General features: G+C 51.4%; 1 protein-coding gene across 1 annotated transcript; it reads right to left on the bottom strand.

Moving 5' to 3' along the window:
- Nucleotides 1-783: 783 nt before the first annotated feature.
- Des (desmin) lies at nt 784-7963 on the bottom strand. The gene is made up of 9 exons (XM_008825778.3): nt 7267-7963; nt 6014-6074; nt 5818-5913; nt 5536-5697; nt 5242-5367; nt 4617-4837; nt 3194-3237; nt 1687-1769; nt 784-1514 (listed from the first exon to the last, which is right to left on the bottom strand). Exons 1-9 carry the CDS (start codon nt 7839-7841, stop codon nt 1473-1475), a joined length of 1410 nt encoding a protein of 469 aa, XP_008824000.1. The 5' UTR covers nt 7842-7963; the 3' UTR covers nt 784-1472.
- Between the last annotated feature and the right edge of the window lie 2470 nt (nt 7964-10433).

The following is a 10433-nucleotide window of genomic DNA, read 5'->3' as shown; positions in this document are numbered from 1 at the left end:
ATGTTTATTTAGAGGTGTTTTTTTTTTTTTAAAACAGGGTCTCACTGTATAGCCCTTGCTGTGTAGCCTTGCAGACCAAGCTGACCTTGAACACAGTTATCTGCCAGCCTCTGCCAGTGCTGGGATTAAAGATGTGTGTCACCATGCCCAACTCATTTTTTTAAAGTATTAAGCCTAGTTATTCAAGTAAAAGTTGTCTTTCTACGTTTGTAAACATTGTCATTTTGTCTGAATTGGTCTCTGTGCATTAAAGTCTTAGAAAGGGTTAGTAGGTACTTGGGAAACTGAGGCAGGAGGATCAGGAGTTCAAAGCTAGTCTCCAGAACAGAGGGAATTTGAAGCCATTCTGGGCTACATGAGACTCTGGCTCAAAACAAACAAACAACAAACCCCAAACAAACAAACAAACAAAAAGAAAAGAAAAGTTAATGGGAAAAGGTTAGAAGCTTTTTGGGGGGATAGGACTGAGGAAGCCTCTTTCACAGCTAGTCTGTGGAAGAGAACCACAAATCATACCCCCATCCCTGCCACACCCAGATGATCTCAAGGTGGGATAGAGGGGTTAAGGGGCAGACTGGACTTAACAGGAGGCACTATGGCTTTCCCACAAAAGCCCCTTATCCAGACTCCCTTATGCTGCACACAAACTTGCAGTGCTGGGAGGCCTATGGGGCAATCTGGCTGGGATGGAGGGTGAGTTAATCTCAGGGTGATGGGCAGTGTGACAGGCCTGCCCCTCCCCCCCAAGAGACTCAACAGTCAATACAGCAAGGGCATGCAGGCTTGTGCTTGGCTCTTTATTGTTTCTGTCCAGGGCCCCTGCAGTGGGAGGGGCAGGCGTGGGAGGTGGTGCCCTCCTGTCAGCCTGAGCCCACTCTTTGCCTCTCTTTCTTCTCCTCTCCAGCAACTTACCCACCCTTTCTCCTTCTGCATCTCCTGCTCCCACATCCGGCACCTTCGGGGTTCCCTCTAATAGCCCCTGCTTTCTAAGTCTATCCTGGGCTGGGGATGGGAAAGAGAGGGGCCAGTGGGACAGTTTCAAGCCCCTCATTTTCCATCTCTGCTTGCTGAGGAGGCTTCCCACTATATCTGACCCAGGCTGGGGGTAGGGGGTGAGGTGGTCCATGGGACTCTGTCCTGACCCTGCAGATCCCAACATCCTCTCTGGTACCTTCTCCAAAGCCAGAGGCTAGAGCCTGAGGTCATGAAAGTGGGAGAGGCAGGGTCATGACTTGAGCTGGCCTCTATCTGTCATAAGATCCAGACTCAACTGCCACCCCCAGAACTCATGGTAGGATCTCAGGGGTGTCTGGGGCGCTTCCTGGGGCTGAGCAGGATAAAGACTACAAAAGGGTGACCAGTGAGGAAGGGTCAGAGGCTGTGAGGGGAGGAAGGTGCTGAGTGTGACATCGGAGAGTGGAAGAGGCTGGCTTCAAGAGGCAGTGAGGATGGGGCCAGGATGATGTCTGGCTTTAGAGCACCTCGTGCTGCTGCTGTGTGGCTTCACTGACGACCTGAGCAGGAAGAGAAATTCAGTCTAGCCCACTGCTGGCCAAGAGAAACTTCAGGCCCATTTACCCAACCCCAGAGCAGCAGGACCCTTAGCCAGGGCTAGTACCAACTCAATTGGTGGAGAACATCCCCATAGCTCCCATCAAGGACAAAGGGGCCAAACAGACTACTCACCTCTCCATCCCGGGTCTCAATGGTCTTGATCATCACAGTCTTCTTGGTGTGGACTTCAGAACCTCTTTGTTCAGGGCTGGTTTCTGTAATAGACGCACCACGTGTTCAGCCTGGCCAAGTTCATATTTGGGCTGCACCATGGCTGGGAATCTACCCCAGGATGCACTGCCCAAGCCCTGGCTGATTCTCATCTTCTCATGACAGCCTTTTGACTTCTTCAAGGCATGAGCATCTGACCTTGAACCCAGTACCCTGGTGGTGGTCGAAGCTAACAGATTATACTGAAAGGGCTGGTACAGGACGGGAGAGGACGGAGGTCCAGGCTGTCCCACATTCATATTCCCTATTCCTCCTTGCTTCCACTCCAACCCTGGACTTCCAGGAGAGTCCTATGTAAGTCTGCATCCTGGGACTCTCCTCTTCTAAGAAAGGACCCCCAAACCCTTGGTGTCTTAATATGAAGAAGATGCAGCAGAAGTTAGACCCATTCACTGTGCTGATCCCCCTGCACTGCTGAGCCTCTCTTTCCTCACTGGGAAATGGTGGCTATGGTATTTTTCCTACTGTGGTCACAGAGCTACTGGTTTGCAAAAGTGCTAAGTGATCTCATATATGGGATATATACTTGGTGTCTGAATAAACAACTGAAAGGAGAGGTCTGAGTTTTATAGTGGGGGTCACATTTAGGTCCTTCGAGAGTTTGGCATTCATGAATCCCTTAGCAAGCAACTAGCCTGTAATGAACTTTGTGACTCGATGGAGCACAGCGTGTTTTTCCTGATGGGAATGAACATTGAAGATATAAAAGGTTTGATCTAGGAAAGGAGCAGCTGCCAAGGACTCTGACTTGATTTCTTAATGTATCATTAGTGCATGCTTTTCTGCTCTCTGGGGTTGGAAAGCCACTCGATCTGCATATTACTAATGTCAGGATGGCAGAATGCCCTAAAAGCTCCTTCTTTTCATTGTTTGGCTTTGCTAAAATTTGGCTGCTTTTTTTTTTTTTTTTTTTCAAATGTGCATCCAACATCTTGCTCCTGCAAATGAGGTACTCAACAAACAGCCAGAAAAAATTTTGCCAAGCACTGTCTGGCAATATGCCAGATAGATCATGAGCAAGGGGTGCCTTTTAGCCCAGGAAGTGAGATGCTCCTAACTGCTAGGCCTCTGGGAACACCCCTGCTACTTCCAGAGTTTGGGATTCTGGACACAACATGATTCTTGAGGCCCAGTAATCCAGAAAGTACAAAGGATGTGATCAGCACAACACAACAACAAACCAATAAAAAGCCCCCCTCCTCTCTTTTTCTCTCTCTCCCTCCCTCCCTTCCAGAAGGTACCTGATCTGCCTCTTTCTAAAATCTCTGCCTACCCTAGGCAGCCCCCTTTCTCTTTCAGGCCTGGCCTGCTCCAGGGATCTAGTCTCCTCTGCTGGTGGGCTTGGGCAATGCCCAGGCTGAATTCCTGGCCCCTGCAACCCCACCTGCACCACCCAGTACACACTCACCTCGGAAGTTGAGAGCAGAGAAGGTCTGGATAGGAAGATTGATCCTAAAAAAGGGAAAGACCACATCCCCAGAAGGTTAAGGACATTCAAAACTGTCCCTGAAATCACCCATCAAGAGTCCTTTAGGCTGGTACTCCCTAAGCACCATTTTCAGCTGTTCTAGACCCAACGACCCCAATAATCCCACTACTCACACTGCACAGAGCATGGGGTCAAGGGCCACCTCTAGCTGTTCCAGGAATTGTCCATTCTGGGAAGATTAATCATTCTAATCCTGACCTCACATATATCACCAAGACACCCAACCCCACCAGCACCCTCCAGGTCCCCAGCACTACCTTCTTGCTTCTGGCACTACAGGAGGCATGAACAGCAACTGTGAGTGATATCCACTTTGTGCCTACCCTTCAGGCAAGCCAGTTCCAGAGCTGGTCATTTATAACTAGTGCTGGAAAAAGGCATCCAGCTCTAGGTACCTTAAAAGGCCATCTGTGTTATATTAGATGAGGATGTCATTCTATGAAACCTACAGGCTAGGGATGTGGCTCAGTTGGTAGAGTGCTTGCTTAGTATGCACAAAGTCCTGGGTTGGATCCCTAGCACTGCATAAACTAGGAGTGGTAGCACACACAGACTGTTTGAGTCCCAGCCTTCAGGAAGTGGAGATAACTTGTTGAAGGTCATCCTTGGCTATATAACAAATTTGAGGTAACCTGAGCTACTTGAAGCCCTTCTCAAAAGAATCAAGCAAAAACCCTGAAATGTCTATTTGTATGAGTATCAATGGTGCCATTTTTTGAAGTAATCAACTTGTCTTAAATTGACGTTAAACTTACATGCAGTGAAATGGGCAGATATTTAGTACACATCCAATGAGTACTGAGAAATGTCTATTTCTATGCAACTACCAGTTCAATCAAGAAATACATCATTTCTACTTCCCAGAAAGCTCCCTTTCATCCGTTTCCTGTGTCTGGAGGTAGGGTGGGTTGCTTTGAGTACATCACCTATGTCTTTCTTTTCCTATGAGCGCACACACACACACTCATGTGTGTACGTGTGCCTATCCATGTGCAAGCCTTCTTGCCTCTTCATGTCTTTGTTTGTCTCTAGCTGTCCCCTCCCTTTTCTTCTGACTCTGCTTTCATTTCTCCCTTGACTGGCAATAATATTTTATTACTGATTGCCAAATATGATTTTATGCTACAGGTTCTTAATTCTAAAGGTGGATAAGGGAATACTTATATTTCTCTTTTTATAAAAAGCTGTTAATTACATCTCTCTTTACCCAGGTGCCCCTAGTTAATTCTCTGCAAGAGCAGAACAGTGGCCTCATATAAAATTGTTTCTGGGTCTTGCTGAAGTCATCTGGGATGGACTGAGCCCCCAGCACCCTACCCCTAGCCCTTGTATGGACCCTCACCGGCTTTCCTCGCCCTCCAGCAGCTTCCGGTAGGTGGCAATCTCCACATCCAGGGCCATCTTCACATTGAGCAGATCCTGGTACTCGCGTAGATGGCGGGCCATCTCATCTTTGAGGTGCCTGATCTCTTCCTCCAGGCGTGCAATGTTGTCTTGGTAGCCACTGGCCTCACTGGCAAAGCGGTCCTCTAGCTCCCTCATCTGCCTCATCAGGGAGTCATTCTGCAGGAGGTGAGGGAGCCCAAGTCAAGGGCAGACCAAGCATGTCCAGGGAGGAGGACACCAGGTAACCAAGATAGGAAGAGACTCAGTGTCGGGGCTAGGAAGCAACTCCATATCAGTTCTACAAACTGTCAAAGGCTTCTTAGCCATGGGATCCTAAACTCAAATAAAGTCTTATGTGGTCACTCAGAATAAAAGGAAGCATCTATGTTAATCCTCCAATCCTATACAAGAACACACCCCCAGGAGTCCTCAATTCTTATGCCTAACTAGGAATCTACCCATCTGGTTTTACCCCTAAGTGCATTTGAGGAGATGAAGGCCAAGAGAGGGCATGTGATAGGCTCAAAGACACAGAGTGAGAGTGTGAGCTGAGCAACAGGCAGGAAGAGGCAGGGACTCACAGTGCCTTTGAGGGCATCAATCTCGCAGGTATAGGACTGGATCTGGTGTCGATACTCCATCATCTCCTGCTTGGCCTGACGCAGTGCATCATTGTTCTTATTGGCTGCCTGGGTCAAGTCGGATACCTGAGAGCACAGAAAGGAGCTGTGAGACAGGGAGGAGCCAGATGCTGGTGGACAAGGGGTCATGGAAACTCCAGGGTCACCCTCCTACATGGATGCAGGTAAAGGCAGCATCTCCAAGCTGAGATGGAGGGAGAGAGAGGTGCCAGAGTCCCCAGGCCAGCCACCCACCTTGGACTTGTACCACTCTTCAGCTTCAGAGATGTTCTTAGCAGCGATGGTCTCGTACTGAGCCCGGATGTCCCTGAGGGCAGCTGTGAGGTCTGGCTTGGACATGTCCATCTCCACTTGGACCTGCTGTTCCTGAAGCTGGGCCTGTAGCTCACGGATTTCCTGCAGGGTGTGGCCAAGCTTCAGACCCCATCCAAACCCTCCAAAGCACCCTCACACTCCCAAGTTGGGGTCAGCCCCACATTCCAGCTACTTTCCCCATCACCCAAGGAGCCTACGTACCTCTTCATGTACTTTCTTAAGGAATGCGATTTCCTCGTTGAGAGATTCAATTCTGCGCTCTAGGTCAATGCGAGCTAGAGTGGCTGCATCTACATCCTGGATGAGGAAAACAACAAGGTCAGAGTCAGGGACAACCCAGGCAGAGGCAAGGAAGGGAGAAGGGAGAAGACCAAAGAGGGGACCAAAGAGGGCTCACCGCTCTGAAGGCAGCCAAGTTGTTCTCTGCTTCTTCTCTCAGTTGGATTTCTTCCTGTAACCTAGCCAAGACAGAGAGACAAACAGTAGGGGACAGAACTGGCAGTGGAAACCACTGGCTTCGGATCTAGCAGGAAGCCAACTCAGGACACAGGGAGAAGGCTTGGTTGCTGGGTAGAGACAAGAGGTCCAGAAAAAGAGTAGCAGAGGCTCCACCCCATGGGGGGCAGGAAATGGACTAGTCTCTGTCCTGGAGCCACACCCTTGAAATCTATGTCCCAGATAGACTGTGACCTCCCTGGGGTTAGGAACTGTGTCTATTTTATCTGCCTCTGTGTCCCAGGTTCTCAGCCCCAGCCTTGCCTACATAACAGCTAAATTAATGTTTGTGACTTTGGTGGCAGGAGGGTGACTCTGCTCACTTGTAAACAGAAGCAGGACCCACAGATACTCTGTAATACTCTATATGGCGTCTTTTGGTATTCTTTCTTTTTCTTTTCTGAGGTAGGTCTTGCTATGTAGTCCTGGTTGACTGGGTACTTGCTCTGTAGCCCAAGCTGGTCTCAAACTCATGTCAATCCTCCTGCCTCAGTCTCCCAAGTGCTAGAATTACAGGGGTGTGCCCTTATGCCCAGATTACTCAGCCTTTGTTCCTGGTGGAACAGACTATTCTGTCTGAGGTTTTCAAGGGCTACCACCACTATCCACTGTCTCCTTTACACAAGCCTATTCAGTTGCCCTGTGCAGTAGTACAGCCAAGCTCCCAACTTCACCCCTCCCCAGGATCTCATCACAGCTCAGCTGAGCCATTACTGCTTGGTGACCCTCCTCTGGGCTTCCCAGCTGGTCCTCCTTTCCAGTCTGCCATCCACCTCCCTTCTACCTCTGACTATGCTTTGCCCCTCCATCCTTCCTCTGTCATGGACATCCCCATTCCACCACTCCAGCAGCTTAGCAGCCTGGCAAAGGCAACTGTCCACAAGGCACTAGGCCTCTCAGGGTCTCCCATGTTTTTCTCTGTATCTATCTCTCCAAGAAAAGTACTCCCGAGTTACATGGAGGGAGCACAAAGGAGAAAATCTGGGGCCACCTCTCCTTAGGGAACACCAGGGAACGACCCTTTCTAAAAATGGGACGGGGACTATCCCTGTCCGTCCCCGGAAGAGGGTGCTGACAGCATAAGGGGGGGCCTGCTCCCTACGGGAGTGGGTGAGGGGAAAAGAGGGAAAGGTCTGGGAGGCGCTGGGCCCTCACTTGGCCTTGAGCCGCTGCAGGTCGTCGATCAGGTTGTCGCGCTCCACGTCGACTCGGGCACGCTGGTTGGTGAGCACCTCCACCTGGCGCCGCAGCTCGCGCATCTCCTCTTCGTACAGCTCAGCTACGCGGGTCGGCTCGCGGCCCTTGAGCCGGTTGACCTCGGCAGCGAGCGCTGCGTTCTGCTGCTCCAGGAAGCGCACCTTCTCGATATAGTTGGCGAAGCGGTCATTGAGCTCCTGCAGCTCCACCTTCTCGTTGGTGCGAGTGGTCAGGAACTCCTGGTTCACTGCGTCGGCCAGTGAGAAGTCCAGCAGCTCGCCCGCGCCGTAGGAGGGCCCGCGGGTGGTCCCCAGCCGGCTGGCCCGAAGAGACCCCAGGCCCCCGGCCCCACCCGACGTGCGCGACACCTGGTACACGCGGGATGTCATCGAGCTCGAGGAGCCCTTGGTGCCGAAGCCTGCGCGGGGGAACACGGGCGAGCTCAGCGGGGAGCCGAGCGAGAAGCCCGGGGCGCCGCCGAAAGTGCGGCGGTAGGAGGACACGCGCTGGCTGGACGAGTAGGCCTGGCTCATGGTGGCGGTGGATGAGGCTGGGCGGGCGCACGGAGGAGGCAGTGGGCGAGCAGCCGGCTGGAGAGTGGATGCGACGAGGGGAGACAGAGCCCCTTAGCCGCCTGCACTATTTGTAGCCCTCCTGACATCAGCCCCCGCCGCCCCTCCCCTGACAGCTGCAGGATCCCGCTGTCCTGCCAGGAAAGGGCGGCCGCTGGCGCGGGGGTAGGGAGGCCAGCTCCCCAGCAAGAGGCCTGCGCCCCTGAGACGCCGGTGAGTGAGGGGCTGACCCACTCAAGATGACAGAAGACGGGCGGGCCTGATCCGGCCTTACAGAGCAGCAAGCCTTCTGGAAACCCCAAGCGGGCCCCTTTCTGCATTTGGGGCCCCCTTTTTTATCCAAGGAGAGACCTTAGGTAATTGGAATGAACAAGGACCCGAAAGCACCTTATTTGTAAAGATTGCCTTGAAGGTGCAGAGGTTTCCAAGTACTGGGGCAAAGACCAGGAGTCCACCAAACACAGCCAAAGCAAAGGGATCTCTAGGCAGGCTTGGTGGGTAGTGGAGGCACACGGTGGGCAGAGAGCAACCCTGGTCAGTACCTGCCTGCTTATGCATATCACTGCCACCTGGGTTCTAGCTTTGAGCCTCAGTTTCCCTCTGGACCAATGTAGGCCTACTGCTTCCCTCAAGTTTATAACCAGCTTGGTAATTTCCAGAAAGACCTACAGGCTGTTTCCAATTGTGTGTACAGTTGCTCCCCCGCATTGACTTCACCCAGCTCCTACCCTCCTATCTTCCTCACCCCCTCTGATTCATCCCCCTACTCACTCACACCACCCACACCCACTCACACCAGGGGTTTGTGTTTTGTCAAGAGCCACATGTCAACCCAGCCATCTTCCTGGCAGCAACAGCTGCCAAGCTGAAATACCAGAGCTGGTATTTATAGAGGAGAATGCATGGACTAGGAAGCAAGGTACAGGAGAGGAGCTCTGGGGGCTGGGAGCCAGGCACCTGAGGAGATATGGGTGTTGAGGAAGGCTGAAGGTGACAAGCACCAGTGACTCCAGGCCCCCAACAGGAATGAAGCCCTAAAGTGGGTTTGTTCTTTCCTTCCCAGCCCAGCTTAGCACAGGGCACTCGCTGATCCCTAAGGACATCCATACTTCTCCATGCACTCTGGCTGTGTCTCTACACCTTCACCTGACACTCTATGGGCCTCTCTTAGGCCTGACCCTCCTGTAAACAGAGCGTTAGACTAGTCCATAGCTAGTCCTGCCCAGCCCTGGGTGCTGCAGCCAGAGTTAGTTGAAGGTATGTCCTTCACCTCCCCAAACCTTGGTGTCCTTAGCCATAAGTTGGGACCAGGCAAGCCTTGTATGCCTGCCCAAAGGTTTGAACAGTTCCAGGCAACAATAAAGCTCACAACAAAACATATGTGTTAACCACCTGCTGACAATGTCACACCTGTGATTCCCCAGTTCTCCAGCAACCCCATGAAGTAGGGACTGGAATGAATTCCATTTGATTGCTCAGCAAGGTGAGGCAACTTGACTCCAGGTGGCCTCAAGCTGGATGTGACTGCAGATGTAAACTGTAAAGGACTTTGCTACTGCTGCCTTCTCAAAGCCCGTCACATTAAGTGTCTAATTTTTATCCAAGAGACAAGCTTATGAGGTGGATGGGGAGTTCCAGATATTCTTATCCAGTCTTCAAGTCAGTGCAAGCTGTTGTGTTCTGGTTATTTTTGGGTCTCATCTCCCAATCTAGACTGTATGCTCCTGGAGGATTCTGGAGGCTGAGTAGCTATTTAACACATCCCCGGCAGCACCTTCAGTTATTGTCATTCAAGTAACCTACAGGCTTCCTTGCCCATCCCTTTACTCTGAGGACAAGCACTGCACCCCTTGCCCCAGCCCAAAGAGTAGTGCTGATCCCAACCAGTTTTATTATTGCAAATTCTGACTGCAAGGATTGGCTCAAGGGGAATGGGCCTTGAATAGAGCCAATCAGAGACCTCCACTGGAATTTATAGATGAAACAGGAATTGCTGAACTGGCTCTTATAGAGGCCTTGTTTCCTGGGGGAGTGGGGCCGGGGAGTATGCAAGGCCTGGAGAGCTGTAGAAGAGGAGCTGGAGGTCTAGGTGCAGCCCTCAGCTCCAACCCCTGGGGGCTGCATTGGAAGCACTGCCTGCAGGGAGTGGCTCCTGCTCTGTCTTCCACTTTAGACAATAAACTCTCCCTGTTTTTCACTTCGGGCCCTTGGTGTTGGCTTCAGTCACTTACAGCCCAAAGAAACAGATGTGCAGAATGAACCCATTTCTATTATGATGCCACCAAGGAAGACATTTCCAGGGCCCCATGAACCATCCCTAGAACACATAAGGGAATTAGCTTTCAGACCAGCTCCAGGCCTCAGTTCCTCGGTGAAATGAGGCAGAAAACAAATAAATAAATTGCATTATTTCTTCTCTTAAGTCAAAATCAACTACCAGACTTGGCTCCAAACCAGTTGGGACCATTTCCAAAACACAGTTCCACTCCTGAGGATTTGCTGCCATGGAGGGCGCAAAACAACACCCTGGGGCTTGGAAAGCAGGTGGAAGAG

This window comes from Nannospalax galili, unplaced genomic scaffold, assembly GCF_000622305.1.
Source record: "Nannospalax galili isolate Female #2095 unplaced genomic scaffold, S.galili_v1.0 scaffold127, whole genome shotgun sequence".
In the NCBI taxonomy this organism is placed as follows: domain Eukaryota; kingdom Metazoa; phylum Chordata; class Mammalia; order Rodentia; family Spalacidae; genus Nannospalax; species Nannospalax galili.
Note: the sequence above shows the minus strand (reverse complement) of the source record. Positions and strands in the feature narration are given on the sequence as shown.